General features: G+C 48.6%; 2 protein-coding genes across 2 annotated transcripts in view; both read right to left on the bottom strand.

The window, feature by feature from the left end:
• The window catches only part of LOC137620597 (torsin-1A-like), a 61,428-nt gene that overhangs the window by 30,900 nt on the left and 14,693 nt on the right, over positions 1-15,835 (bottom strand). Inside the window, exon 4 of the mRNA XM_068350859.1 lies at positions 3,761-3,912. Within this exon, the coding sequence (XP_068206960.1) occupies positions 3,761-3,912 (152 nt within the window). The remainder of the gene's footprint in view (positions 1-3,760; positions 3,913-15,835) is intronic.
• Positions 1-15,835, bottom strand: part of LOC137620596 (aladin-like) — a 144,639-nt gene that overhangs the window by 121,666 nt on the left and 7,138 nt on the right. The window lies entirely within an intron of this gene.

Genomic DNA, 15,835 nt, shown 5'->3' with positions numbered 1-15,835 from the left:
AGAGAGAGAGAGAGAGAGAGAGAGAATGTACAGTATATATTCACTGTACCAATACCGAGAATGGTAGATATAATACACTGAGGTACAGTCAAACCTCTAGCTACGAAAGAATAGGCTTACGAAATTTTCACTTCACAAAAGGAGATGCGAAGAATTTTAGGTCTCGGATCACAAAAAATATTTTGGACAACGAAAGGCGGTACAGAGCTGGAGCCCGACCATATCCGAGGCGGATTTTAAAATTCACGCGCCGCCAGCCTGTAAACTTGCTACCATCCTCCTGCATTCCCATTGGTTATCTCCCTACTCTGTTGCTAGTTACCACCATGAGATACTGCTCTCCTATTGGTCGGCATCTACTGTACTGTATCCCATCGTGCATCTACGCATCGGCATTCCTATGTCTTCTCGTTCGAGCAACGGTATCGTACGCATTGACTTAGTGTTTGTGATTTTGTTTTTGTAACAATTTTACAGTACGTATTGTTATCGTGTGTGATACTTACGATACATCATTAGCCATGGGTCCCAAGAAAGTCGCTGATGTCAAGGAAAAGAGGATGATGTTTTCCATGGAGATGAAGATGGAAATAATCAAGAAATACGAGGCTGGCATGCAGTTAAGTGTGCTCAGGAAAATTTTAAGAAACAGGCAGAAACAAGCTTATTTGAATGAATATTTTAGTAAAAGGCCTTTGGTAGGAGCACACCAAGTGCCAGCTAAGAAACGAAAGTAGCAGTGATGAATAAAATACGTAGTGTAATTAAATTTAGAAAATAGAAAACAAAGTAAAAAAAAAAATAGAAAAAATAGAAAAGAAAAAATAAGAAATTTTATTTTATGTTTACATGTACTCCCTTTAGGCTCGGCAAAAAGCCACATTGGTGGTTTTGGCTTTCTTTGGGGGAGCATAGTTAAATCGAAATCTTTCTCAAACCAGCCAGCAGGTCTATATACATCCAAACTGTTTGGTATCTTATCACATAGGGCACCCATGACATTCAAGTTATTAATTTTGATATCATTGATGCTTCTTCATGATTATTATAAGTTATCCATGAATGGCATTTTTCATTTTCAAGTTTCATTCTAATTTCTTTTATCACTCCATAGCATCTAAATGCTTTATATTTCATATCATAATCAGTATTTATTGGAATTTGGGTAACATGAAGGATTCGAAGTTTCCATTTGTTACCCAACTTAATTGGTTCTAAAACATTAGTAGAGGGGTCCCTTTTTGTTCCTAGGTCGTCAACAGAATTTTCCTTAATTGAATTAGCAGAGATTCATCAACAGTGCTGGGGGAGAGTCAGCGTATCCAGGGGATGGGGGTTCGTTACTTGAAGAATCCATTAAACAAGAGAGAGAAAAGGGTTAGTTTGATGTACCTGCTCGAGAAAGTTAGGCCATCACACGTCAGAAAGGAAATTTGCACTCTCCACTATCGGCACAATGAGAGTATACTTCCCAAATGGTCCACTCCATACCCTACCCGAAGGATAACATCAAAACAGATATAGAGGCACAGGTGTAAGCTGAACTCGCCTGTTAGGACCGAGACCAAGAAATTATGGAATCATCTTCCCCATATCTGTAATGACGGGCTTCCGACCAAAAGCCGAGAGTCCTACCCCAAGTATTGGATCCCCCTGGATTCTGAAGACCCAACACTTGAGAATAGTTCCGCCAAAAAGGTCCAAACCATCTTCGGGATGGCTGAAATCATCCAATACTCTCACATATAGCTTTGAATGCAAACACCTCCCAACCGTGATACCTCCTCCCACTCATCAAAGCAGGCAGCAATAAAGGATGTATGAACATCCCGCTGGGGCTACAATGGATGTAGAAACATCCAAGCCATAGGAAAAAAAAAAAATAATAAATATATATACACATATATAATGAGGGAAATTTTTCTCATAGAGTTTGGAAAGCAAGACGAAAGAAAGTTTATGAAATTAGGATAAGGTCGAAGTAATATTGAGAAAAAGAAAAAAGTGAATGAGAGAAATTTAGATTGGAACTGGGGGAGCAATTTCCCCAAGTTCGAGAGCCCTCTTGCCCGTCACCAAGTTTCAGCACGGGAATGAAATGCCGTACTGAAGCTCAATGACTTCATCAAGGCATTCTCTCATTAAGAGGGCCCTTGTGGGGAGAAGGAAGGCCTCTACGGCGAAGAGGAAGACGAGCCTTACGTCTGATACATCCTCTGGGGGCAGCAGGCAGACCAACATCAGTCCTCCGAAGAGGAGTCTCTGTTAGTGAACTCCCCCGAGAGGGAGAATCACCTGCAGGAGAGACCGTTGGACTTAGCTCCTCCCTCAAAGGATGTTCGGAGGGGGGAACTAAGCCTTCAGCAACATCAGCACCTAAGGCAGAGGTTTGACGTAACTCGTCGGAAGCCTCTGACTTAACAACGTCGACGATAGACAGAGGGTCAACCTCTGCTATCGCCGGCAGCCCCCAACCTGATTATGTCAAACAGGGCTTCCTTGGAGGGCGAACCCTGAAGCCCCAAGGAAGCCCAAAGCTGCAATAAATCATCATTAGAAACATTAGCAGAAATAACCTCGCCCAGGGGAGGAGGAGGAGCTGCCTCGCTATGGGAGGCAACGCCTTCTCCCGCACCCAGAGGTTGGCGAACACAAGTACGGCCTACGCTACCACTCAACGGCATCTCGGAAGAGACCGATCGAGTGGGAGCTTCGGAGGAGGTTTGGGCTATGGAAGAAGAGTCCTTGGGATTTTCTCTCTTCAAGGAAACCCTTGAAGGAGAAATATCCCGTTTAGACTTCTTCTTCCGGCGCCATGAAAACCTCTCCCACTGGCAGGCAGACCACTCCCTACACTCACCGCACACTTTATTTCTGTCACACCGTTGACCCCTACAAAAAGGACAAGGTGTGAGGGTCCGTGTCGACCGCCGACATAAAAGTACCACAAGGGCGGTCAGGTAAGCCAGGACACTTCCGCATGATAGAGGAATTACAGTACAATATATTATTATTATTATTATTTTTATTATTACTTGCTAAGCTACAACCCTAGTTGGAAAAGCGGGATGCTATAAGCCCAGGGGCTCCAACAGGGAAAATAGCCCAGTGAGGAAAGGAAAGAAGGGAAAATAAAATATTTTAAGAACAGTAACAACAATAAAATTAATATTTCCTATATAAACTATCAAAACTTTAACAAAACAACAGGAAGAGAAATAAGATAGGATAGTGTGCCCGAGAGTACCCTCAAGCAAGAGAACTCTATGCCAAGACAGTGGAAGACCATGGTACAGAGGCTATGGCACTACCCAAGACTAGAGAACAATGGTTTGATTTTGGAGTGTGCTTCTCCTAGAAGAGCTCCTTACCATAGCTAAAGTCTCTCTTCTACCCTTACCAAGAGGAAAGTGGCAACTGAACAATCACATCGCAGTAGTTAACCCCTTAGGTGAAGAATTGTTTGGTAATCTCAGTGTTGTCAAGTGTATAAGGACAGAAGAGAATATGTAAAGAATAGGCCAGACTATTTGGTGTATGTGTAGGCAAAAGGAAAGTGAATCGTAACCAGAGAGATGGATCCAATGTAGTACTGTCTGGCCAGTCAAAGGACCCCATAACTCTCTAGCGGTAGTAACTCAATGGGCGGCTAGTCCCCTGCCCGACCTACTTCTTACAATGAGAAATTATTGCATGTACCCATTTTTGTAATGAGAACAGAAGTGAATGCATGCATTGTTTGTGTAGCTTATATAATTACCTGAAATCAACTCCGTCAATGGACTCATGGTAGTCAATAAAAGGTTTAATTCCATCGATCATACCGACAGGCATTTTATCAATCTCGTCAAAGATGAAGAGCGATCTCTCACACTTGCTTACATTTCCTCGTATCCAGTCTTGCAAATGTAACTGTTAGAAAAAGCAACAAAAAAAAACATTAATGGTAAGAATATGGTGAATTACAATACAGTATTATATTATGAAATTATTTACATTCTATAAATTCTTGTTTTACTATACAGTAACAAGCAACTGTCTTTTGAAATGGTAATTTCTACAACTTTTAATTCACACCTATATTATGCAAGCATACCAAAAACTATATCATTCTAAAACCATGGCAACTACTTAATCAAATTTGCAATAATTACTAGTGTATACTTCATACAGTTTCATTTATTTCTGTTTAGACTAAATGATGAGTTACTGTAATATACCTTGGATGTTGTATATTGAAAACTATTCTACACAAATTAAGCTATATGATGTCCTTAACAATGGATAACACAGTTTTATACAATATTCATTCAATCTTACACAGATATGTAAAGTATGACAAATTCGTAGATAATTTGTATTTTTCCTAACTATACAAACCTTAGCTATTTAACCAAACTTGCCTGCCAGCCCTATCCCCCTTGAAGTCTTACCTCCAAGCAAAGTGAGCTCAATCACAGGTGTGTGAGGGGGAGCGGTAGTAAGCTACCCGCCTACCCCGCCTACAAGGAAGCATGGTTTGCCTGCAGTGGTTTGAGGTCAGCTATGCAGAGAACCCAGGATGCTGCTTTCCCCAAGAGGGGGAGAATGAGGAAAAGAATAAGGGCAAGTCAAACCTTTTCATTCATGCAGACTAAAACCGGGTAACCTTGCCCTCAACCTTCTGCTACTTGTCCAATAAGGAGCTTGAGGTTTTAAACCAGCTGTTCTGCAACCACCACAGGACTGAGAGAAAATGCATCGAGTCTCCTGTGGGTCACGTCTTGCAGGTAATGGGATGTGAACGTGTTTTGACGTTTACACACCCCCGCTTGAAGAACCTGCATCACTGAGTAGTTTCTTTTCAAGGCCAGGGACGTAGCTAGGCCCCTGACATCATGTGCTCTGGGGAGACATGACAGAAGAGGGTCTGGATTCAGTGCAAGGTCGATGACCATGCGAATCCATGCTGAGATGGTGTTCTTGGTGACCCTCCTCTAGGTTCTTCCTGTGCTTACGAATAGTGCAGGCACACGAGGACAGACTGCGGCTGTTCTCGAGGTACAGCCTCAAACTCCTTACTGGGCATATTAAGAGATGGTATGGGTCATCTGTTACAGTAAAGACTAGAAATCCGGAAGGAGTCGAATCGAGGATCCGCTACTCCCGGGTTCTGAGTCTTAACAATAAACTCAGGGACGAAGCTGAAAGTTACCTCTCCCCATCCCCTTGAATGGGCGATGTCATATGAGAGGCCATGAAGTTCGCTGACTTGCTTGGCCGAGGCCAAAGCTAGCAGGAACACCGTCTTCCAAGTCAGGTGGCGATCTGTTGCCTGGCGTAATTGTTCATAAGGTGGTCTCTTAAGAGACCTGAGAACTCGAACCACGTTCCAGGGGGGAGGTCTCACTTCTGACTGGGGGCAAGTAAGTTCATAACTCCATGTGAGTAGAGAAAGTTCTAGCGATGAAGAAATGTCCATTCCTTTGTCTGAAGGCGAGGGTTAAGGCTGAGCGATAGCCTTTCACTGCCGAGACTGATAAGCCCATTTCTTCACGCAAATACACAAGGAACTCCGCTATTGCTGGAATAGTGGCATCGAGTGGAGAGATACCCCTTCCATGACACCAACCACAGAAGACTTTCCACTTTGCCTGGTAGACTGCTGCTGATGGTTTTCGCAGATGTCCAGACATCCTGATCTCAGATAGGAGATGCTGGATAGTCTCCAGGCATGAATTTGTAGCGAAGATACGGCTTTGTGGAAGATGTTGGCGTGTGGTTGTTTGAGTAGATTGTGTCGTGGAGGGAGTTCTCTTGGAGGCTCCATCAGGAGTTGCAGAAGGTCCGGGAACCATTCTGCGTGATGCCATAGCAGAGCTATGAGGGTCATTGGAAGATTGACCGATGTTCTGGTCTTGTTGAGTACCCTCCTCATCAGACAGAACGGGGGAAAGGTGTAAACGTCGATGTTATCCCACCGTTGTTGAAAAGCATCTTGCCACAGAGCCTTGGGGTCTGGGACTGGGGAACAGTACAGCGGGAGCCTGAAGTTCAGGGCCGTTGCAAAGAGGTCCATAGTCGGAGAACCCCACAAAGTCAGGACTTTGTTGGCTACTAGATGATCCAAAGACTACTCGGTACTCACTAACTGAGATGCTCTGCTCAGGTTGTCGGCGAGCACATTCCTTTTGCCTGGAATGAAGCGTGCCGATAGTGGTATCGAGTCAATTTCGGCCCATCACAGTATCTCTACTGCTACAGGGGATAGTTGCTGCAAAAAAGTACCTCCTTGTTTGTTGATGTAGGCCACTACTGTGGTGTTGTCCCTCATCACCACCACAGAGGTGACTCGCCAGGAACTGTTGGAACTGTTGAGGGGCCAGAAAGACGGCCTTCATCTCTAGGAAATTTATGTGGAGGTACTTTTCTGACTCTGACCAGAGGCCTGAAGTCGTTTGGTGCAGCACGTGGGTCCCCCACCCTTTGTTTGAAGCTTCTAAAAACAGCATCAAAGCCGGGGGAAGGACGAGAAGGTTCACTCTCTTTCGTAGATTCTCGTCTGTCACCCACCACTGGAGGTCTGTCGGTTCCGCAGGTCCCATGGGGATATGGATGTCCGAGGAGTCGTGTGCTTGATTCCATCCGGACTTGGGTCGCCACTAGAGGGATCTCATCCTGAGGCGACCATTGAGAACTAGACAGGCCAGCGATGAAAAGTGACCGAGGAGACGTAGCCACGATTGGGCTGGAAGTTCTTTCTCGTCTGAGAAAAGGTTTTGCGACCTTTCTCAGCCTTGCTATCCTGTTGTCTGATGGGAAGGCTTTGTGGAGAATGGTGTCTACAATCATGCCTAAGTATACCAGCCTTTGAGTGGGAAGCAGAGAGGACTTCTCGAGATTTACCATGATCCCCAGATCCTGGCAAAGTCTCAGAAGTTTGTCTTGGTGTTGATGAAGGCTTGACACCGAGTCTGCTAGGATTAGCCAGTCGTCCAGATAACAGAGGAGGCGACGGATTGGCATCCGTCTCCTCCGTGTGCCCAAGATGACACTAGGGTGAAGACTTGTGGTGCACCTTGAATTAGTATATTCTGTTGTCTAGGCTGAATCTCAAGTACTTCCTTGAAGACAGATGGACTGGTATCTGGAAGTACGCTTCCTTTAAGTCCAGTGTGCACATGAAGTCTTGCGGTTTTACTGCTAGTCTAACCGTGTCTGCCGTCTCCATGCTGAATGGAGTTTGTTTGACAAACTTATTCAGAGCTGAGAGGTCGATGACAGGTCTCCAGCCTCCACACGCCTTTTTCACAAGAAAGAGTCGACTGAAGAAGCCTGGGGATCCATCGAGGACCTCTTGCAGAGCGCCCTTCTTCAACAGGGTCTGGACTTCTGCGCGAGGGGCTTGCCCCCTTGCCAATCCCATGGCAAGGGACTTCAATGACACTGGATTCCTGGTCAGGGGAGGTAGAGATTATGAACGGGACGCGATATCCAAGACTGATCACGGGGATTGTCCAGGAATCGCCCCGAGTTGCTTCCACCTGTTTGCGCAACTTTGTAGGCATCCCCCCACTGGTGGAAATGCAGGGGGACTGCCTATCCTAGCGTTTGTGGCCTCAGCTGCTCCCTCTAGGATTCTTCCATCCCCTGGAGGACTTTTCGCCTTTCCTGTCTTTGACAGGAAAGGGCTTAGGCACCGTTGTCTTCGCTGCAGTTGTCGTCGTAGTGGTCTTGGTTGGACGGGACTGCTGTGGTGCTGGAGGTTAATAGGGCTTAAATGTTAAAGCCCTATGGAGGAAGGAGTCTTGATGAGACTTCCTCCACCTCTCAGCAGCATGTTCCACATCCTTAGGTTCGAACAGAAGAGACCCCACTATGGAGGAATGTCTGAGCCTATTGATCTCGACGCTAGGGACCTTCTGGTGGAATCTCTCAGCTACTGCATCCTGACGTATCAGGATGGTATTTGCCCACAAGTTCGAGACTTGGTGGACCAGAAACTCGATCGTGCGAGTACCTGAGAGAAGGAAGGTTTCCATAGCTTTCCTGGTACGTTCCTTCCAGGTATCCTCAGATCGTATCAGGATACCTAAGGTCCCTGACCAGATATCAAGCCACTAAGTAGCTTGCATAGCACACTTCGTGACCTCCTGGTTGAGGATCTCGGCTGCCGAGAACGAGACCTGCCGGTTGGAGTGTCTCTCAAGAGGGACTCCCCTGGTTAGCTCTTCCAGCGAGTGGTGAAGCGAAAGAGCTAAACTTGACTCCTCCAGGATCTCGAAGTACCTCCTCTGCTGTACGCAAGGAGGTGGGAGGAGCTTGTTCTTGGTACTGGAACGGTTGGAGTAGGATATCTTGGAGAGCTGCTGGGCGATCTTGTCACTGGTACTCTTTACCCCTTGAGACCAAGGCAGGGCTGCACTGGTCTTAGAAGGTTTTTGAGTACCAAAGACGCGGTCTAGGACCGTGCCTTTGTCCGCTTGAGGGGGGATCTCTGGGTCGGAAAACCCGTTGAGAACCCTCATAAGAGTCAGAACCTGCCAGAATGCATGTTCTGACTCCTGCTGGTCTCCTCCTGTTGTAGAACTTGCAGCGAAGTCTCCATCTATCCCCAAAGGCTCTTCTTGGGGAGAGTCGCGGACACTCCCTGAGTGGCTGGCTGGCTCCATCCTAGCCCTAGTGGAGGACTTTGGCAATGTTTTAGAGTCTTTAGATTCTTTCCGGGGAAGGATGTAAGACTACAACATCGATGAGTGTGGCATGTTCCTTCTATTCTCGACTGTGAGGAACTCTCGGCGTGAAGAGAGATTTCCTCCATTGGTGCGATTGGGGAAAGTCTCTCTTCGCGTGGTTTCCTAGGTGACGGGAGATCTTCGTCCGAAAGGGATGGAGAGTTAGTCCGAGAAATAGGAGGAACTTGCCTCGATGGTCTGAGTGGAGTCAGTTTTGCCTTCGGGGAAGTGACCGCATCCAGAACTCCTCTTTTCCTCTTCAAAGGGGTAGAGGAAGCCATGGTTCCATGTCCTAGATCAGCCAGGACAGGTTTGAAAGCCTAGGTTGTCTCTCAGGTGAACCAGGAAGTCTACTACCTTGTGAATAGATGCGTCCAATGGTCTCAGGTTCCGGGAGGCACACCACTTTGTGAATGTGGCCCATTTCGCCTGGTAGACCATGACCGAGGATCTCCTCAGATAACCAGTCATCCTCGCGACGGTCTTCGATGAGTATCCTTCCTTCCTCAGCAGACGCTCGATAACCTCCACACGTGTAGCCGGAGGGACCGAGGGTTTTCGTGGAACTTCCTGAAGTGGGGCTGACGGAGAAGGTCTTCTCTGTCTGGCAGCGGCCACGGCGGGAGGACCGCTAACTCCTTTAGGTCTGCGAACCACTCTCTCTCCGGCCGCCAGGGCGCTACCAAAGTCATCTGCAAGTTCTTTGACTGCCTGACACTGTTGAGGACCTGTCTGAGGGTCCCGAAGGGTGGGAAGGCGTACACGTCGAGTCCGTCCCACGGGTGCTGGAAGGCGTCTCGAACGGTGCCGCTGGGTTCGCCACTGGAGAACAGAACACGGGGAGCTGGGCGTTGAACCTCGTGGCGAACATGTCTATCACCGGCGACCCCCACTTGTGGAGGACCAATATGACCCTACTAATTGACCTACCATGCTGAGGCCGTCGGCTAAGACGTTCTTCTTCCCTGGAATGAATCTGGCCGTTGACTCGATGAGCTCTTTCTCGGCCCATTCCAGGATCTTTGCTGTGAGGTCGCACAACTCCCTTGATTTTAGTCCTCCTCGGAGATGATGAACGAACTTTATGCATGCTCTCTGGACCGCTAACAGCTCAAGTACGTTTATATGTAAGGCCCTCTCCTCCGGGGACCATTTCCCTCTTGCTGTTTTCTTTGAGGAAATGGGCTCCCCACCCCTCCTTCGACGCGTCTGTGAAGAGCAACATCTCTGGAGGGGCAGTCGCGAATGGCATCCCCTTCAGGGCGTTCGACCTGTCGGACCACCACTTCAGTCTCTCTCGTCTCCGGCGATACGTCGATTGTCTTGTACGTAGATTCTCCCGGGGACCAGAAATCCTTCAGGTTCCACTGAACCGTTCTTAGTTTGAGTCTTCCCCGAGGGAACAACTTCTCCAATGATACCAGGTGGCCCACTAGTCTCTCCCAGTCCTTGGCCCTCCTAGGTATATCCGATAGGAAGGGGAGGAGTCCCTGATCTAGTTTCTCGAGCCTCTCTGCGGAAGGGGAGGAGTACCTGATCTAGTTTCTCAAGCCTCTCTGCGGAGGGAAGGCTTTACCCAACTTGGAGTCCAGCACCATCCCCAGGTATGTCATCCCGGTGGAGGGGACCAACTGTGATTTTTCCATGTTGATGGTGATCCCCAAATCCCTGCAGGCGCTTGGCGCCAGGACGAAGAAGGGGAGTCTCTTCTAGTCTGTGCTGTAGAAGGGTGGGGGCCGTCCGGTGCAACCCTTCTATTGTGGAGGATTAATTCTATTTTAATTTATTCTTTTTGTTTTGCCAAATCGAGAGAGAGAGAGAGAGAGAGAGAGAGAGAGAGAGAGAGAGAGAGAGAGAGAGAGAGAGAGAGAGAGAGAGAGAGAGAGAGAGAGAGAGAGTTGTTTTAGTATTGTTAAATAGAGACATTTTATTTGCTTTAGCCTTGTTATTAATGAGAGAGAGAGAGAGAGAGAGAGAGAGAGAGAGAGAGAGAGAGAGAGAGAGAGAGAGAGAGAGAGTGCTTATTTACTTGAGTTTTGTCAAACCGCAAGAGAAAGTGTTTATTTGCTTAGTTTTGTGTGTGAGAGAGAGAGAGAGAGAGAGAGAGAGAGAGAGAGAGAGAGAGAGAGAGAGAGAGAGAGAGAGAGAGAGAGAAAGTGTTTATTTGCTTTAGTTTTGTCAGAGAGAGAGAGAGAATTTCATTTGCTTTAGTTTTGTTAGATCGCGCGTGCGCGAGAGAGTATGTGTGTACGTGCGTTTGTGTGTGCGTGTTGTGTGTGTCCGCGGTGCGCGCCGAAGAACAAGGGTAGTTTGCGAATGATTGGTGGTTGTTGGAAAGATTGTCGGTATATTTGAAGTTGTTTGTTTACATTTTTTAGCTAGGATAGGGCGGTGATGAATGTCTTGGGCGAAAGCATTGGATCTCGGACGGTAGAAGGAGTCGGTTCTGCATTTTTTTATTCTTCGGAAGCCGGCTGTTTAGTGTTTTTTATATTCGGAGTAAGTACTGTTTTTATTCATTTTTGTTAGGCGCGTTCGTGAATGATAGAAAGTTTATTGTTTATCTTTGATTATAGTGCGATAGTTAAGTTAGTTAGGAGTGTTCGTAAGTGTTTTTCTTTTTTATTTTGGCAGGCCGTGATTCCTCCTTTGGAGAGAGTTCACTTGAATGTAAAGTTGACTATTGATGACCTGGCTTACTTAAGGAACTTGTGTTTAGAATGCTCTAGTGGATTGATCAACTGTTGACGACCTGGCCTGTTTATTACAATTACGATTTCGATTGCTGTTATTGATGAGGATGATGATGATGATGATGATGATGATATAGACTGCCAAATTAAGTGAGGCAGTTATACCAGATTGTGCCGGTGTTGCGTCTGCCAGGGAGTTGTGGCTTTGGCCGAAAAGGATTGTTGGCCCTAGGGTGGATAAAGAGTTCCACACATAAACAAATATTGGTTTTGGGGTGTGGTAATCTTAAGTTGTTAGGGTTTTTTTATTTGAATGGTGTTACGGTTTTATATTTAATATTGTTTATGATTAGTGATAAGTGTGTTTATTTTTGGTTTATGATTGCGTTTACTTTTAAGAATATAGTGTTAAGGTTATGTTTTGTTCTCATTTTCCTTCTGTCTAAGAGTCCAGTTTAAAGTAAAGTAAGGGGAAAGTTTGTGTTGTGGGATATTTTGGAAGTAAGAGTGATCAAGGGTGTGGGGGGGTTGTTTTTGTTGACATCCCGCCACACTATGAGTGGGACGTCTAACTGTAGAGGGTTTGGGATCCCCTGTCTCCTTGAGTTTCCGGACCCTCTCCATAGCTTCTTCCACTGCTTTAAGGGAGAAGACGGAGTCACCCCACACCGGCGAGTTCCTTAGACACTTTGCCTCTCGTTCGGGGAGCTTACGGACCAACCTGTTGAGGACCGTGTCTCTCCTTCGTTAGATCCAGTTCGCCGCCTGTGTGAGGGACTGGAAGGTGAGGAACTTCATGGCCTTTCCCCCAGAGTGGATCAGTTCTTGGAGCAGAGTCTGGTTTTCAGGTACCGTCAGGTCGTGGGATAGCTGAAAGCCAACCAAGGTGCATGCCCACCAGTCTATCCACGATGTCACGTTTATGATATCCTTTGCCGTATCTTCCATCATGGAAGCCTCGGCTGGCAAAAAGCACACTGGGGAAGAGGAGATCCTGTCTTCTGAGCTGCCCTGGTTGAGGGTGGATATCGCCGCTTCCACTGTGTGTGGTCCCGAGTGCTGTCCGTCAGGAACGTAAAACCTTTTCTGGGTCCTTAGCCCTGGCATTAGCTTGAAGGACCCTTGGGCTCTGAGTGAGTTTACCTGCCCTGCGACGTACCTGTCTACGTGCTCCATCCCCAACTTTACGTTCGGAGCCAACGGGAGGGTCAGTGATGGCTTCTGTTGGAGGGGGTTATCCACCATCCTTCCCAAACCCGAGAGCCAAGCTTGCTCTGTCGACGGCTTTGGACCATCCAGCCGGTGATGGCGTCTAATTAGGGCCAGGACTTTCCTATAAGACGACACCTCGTCCGCTGAACACTCTCCGACGTCCATCAAGCCTTCCACCACCTGGTCCTCCGTGTCGGGTGTACTGTATCGACAAGCACAGATGGGTCCATGTGGGAGGCTACGTCCTCTCCTTCCGGCCGATCCAATGGTGCAGATACTTCCGCCACGGGTGGATCCACCGAGCCGGAGGTAGCCATCATGGGTCGACCTCCTCCCGGGGAGATCCGTAGGGCATGGGGCCCTTCGTGAACTACCGGTTCGGCCAGGGCGCTTTGTCAGAGCTGCCGTGGTACCGGGGATGCAGGCCATGATACCGGGCCGAAACAGCGGCTCTCTCCGCTGAGCGGATGGAGCCGGTGACTTGGCTGGTAATGGCATGGCGAAGTCGACGTGCGTCGGCGGCTTCGACCGACAGGTGGATCGAGCGGACGACACTAGCAGAAGCGGCTCCAGAGGCCAACGCAGCAGACTGGAGCGACGGAGGCCCTGATCAACCCGCTATGGGGGAAAGACACTCGAGCCCACTTGTCTCCGGACAAGCGCCTCTTCTTGCTCTTCCTCTTGGAGGTCTTCGTTCGTTTCCTGGAAGGGCCTGAACGGGAGCGGGACTTCCTCTACGACACCTCTTCCATTTCCTTATCTGCCTCCTGGGGGTCGGAGTCCTCTGAAGACAACGACGATGAGGAGAAAGAGACGGAAGAAGAGCTAGCTGAGTCCTACGACGGTGATGCCGGGTCTTGGCATTGTTCCACCGGCATGAAGGGCTGCATGAAGTCAGGCGGGAGCGTCGACGACGGCACCGGGGGAGTCCGCAGTGCCCTCCTAGACACGAACCAACCATCGAACTCCTCTTCTTGGCACATCGGTGATCTGAAGGGCATCCTAGGCGCTGTCCAGACGATGGAATCAGGGTCCGACGAACCTGTAGACTGCCTCTCTTTGTCTACCTCTCCCCTGGGCGGTGAAGTACCTGAAATGCACTGCCACGATGCAGGGGAAGGAGCCGATCCAGCCTTCCGCCCCACCCCGGGTCTTCAGTCGAGACGGGTCATGCGGGCACCAGAACCTCGTCTCCCGAACACACTCCTGCCCCCCCAGCAGGCCCCACACACGCCTGCGAAGCAACAACAGCCCCCACATCAGTTACATCGGACTCATGGGGCGCGGCAATGGGCCGCTTCCCCGCAACGGACTCATCTCATCCCCTACTCTGGGTAGGGGAATGTGACGGGGAACCTCTCTCCGACGGAGCGGCAGGCGACACCAAAGGCGACGCGGCGCCAGCCTTCTTACGGGACCTCTTTAGCGCCTTCTTCTTCTTGGTGGCGTACAAGGCCCACTGGATCTCTGGCCAGGACGCGCACTCTGGACACGTGGAAGACGGGGAACAAACACTACCCCTGCACGAGGAGCACAACGAATACGGGTCTACCTCTGGCTTCGACAGCCACGCACCACAAGACTTACCGGCCTTAGGCTCAGGGAAACGGCGTTGAGATTCCATAAGAAAGCACTAAAATACCAAGCAACACAAGAACACTGGGAAAGGAGGTGAATGAAAGGGCAAAAGGGAATGGGTATAACACGCGGTAACCACGTGGTAACACAAAGGGTCGGACGGGATGTGAGAGAGCGGCGAGATGTGAACTACGTCGCGACCAAAAGCTTACTGGCGACCGAGACCTAGCTCCTTGCTCTCGCACACTGACCTGGGTCGCCTCAGGGCGAGTATCCATCCGCCACAGAGGGACCCCACTAGGGAAAATGGAGATAGGGGAAACTACTCAAACTTCTGGTCAGTTGGGAGGAGGATCCTAGATACTCCTAAGAAAGTAGTTTGAGGTAAGTACTCCGTGTTGGAACAAATACAAAAATACTTAAAATTTGTGATTTGTTCCAACACGGAGTACTTACCTTGAACTACTTTCTTAGGAGACTTATACTTTAGGAGGAGGGAGTGGCTTACAGTTCGGAATATTCAAGACTTCCTGGGGCACACGACCTAGATAGGAGGCTAGGTCTGGATTACCCAGGGAGAGGTAGGAGAGTAGGGGGAAAGCACGCAAAAGTCTACCTTATGTACAACTTACCTTTAATTATAATCCAGACATGATGTCCCTCAGTGTCCCACTCTCACACGGAAGGAGGATGGGGATGGGGAATAAAGGATGGGATATAGGGAAAAAGGGGTAGCAAGGAAGGGGGATAGTAAGGAGGAACCTGTGTCGCTTACGATTACTTCCCATGGGCTACTTCGGGGCCCAAACTACTAAACTTGTTGCATAGCTGAAATGACTGGTCTGATGGAGAAGGCATTCAGGGACTTTCTGGTACAGTCCTTGAGGTAATGGGCTGTAAAGGTAGACTGCCTAGCCCAAGTGCCCGCCCGTAAGATCTGACCTACTGCCATGTTAGTGTCAACCAAAGATGTGCTAAGGCCCCTAATATCATGGGGTCTCGGGGTACCAGGAACCGTAGAGCCCTCACTCTCATAAGACCTTTTTATAACCTGTCGCAACCAGAAGGATATGGTGTTCTTGGAAACTGCCTTCTTGACTGGACCTGTGGAAACAAACAAACTCTTAATCGCTGGTCTGAGTTTGGACGTCCTACTGAGGTATTTCCTGATAGTCCTTACGGGGCACAAGAGCAGGTCTTCCGGGTTGTCCGAACGTGGAATTACTGGAATGGAGAATTCCTCGAACCGAGGATCCGCAATTGCAGGGTTCTGGGTTTTCGCCACGAACTCTGGCAAGAACTTAAACGTCATGTCCTTTCAACCTTTCGAGTGGGAGACCTTGAAGGACAGTCCGTGGAGCTCGCTCACTCGTTTTGCCGAGGCCAAAGCTGGCAAGAAGACGGCTTTGAGGGTGAGGTCCTTGCCCAGAATATCTTTGAGTGGTTCGAAAGGGGGCCTCATGAGGGCCCTGAAGACCTTGGCTACATCCCACTGGGGAACCCTCGAGGAGCGGAGGTCACAAGACTGCTCAAAAGTCCTGAGGAGCATGGAGATGTGGCGCGAGGTACCCAGGTTGATGCCCTTGAGTTGGAAAACCTGACCCAGTGCCGCCCGAACTCCCTTGATGGCTGGGATGG

This window comes from Palaemon carinicauda, chromosome 27, assembly GCF_036898095.1.
Source record: "Palaemon carinicauda isolate YSFRI2023 chromosome 27, ASM3689809v2, whole genome shotgun sequence".
In the NCBI taxonomy this organism is placed as follows: domain Eukaryota; kingdom Metazoa; phylum Arthropoda; class Malacostraca; order Decapoda; family Palaemonidae; genus Palaemon; species Palaemon carinicauda.
The sequence above is the reverse complement of the archived record's forward strand: the minus strand, read 5'-3'. Positions and strand labels throughout refer to the sequence as shown.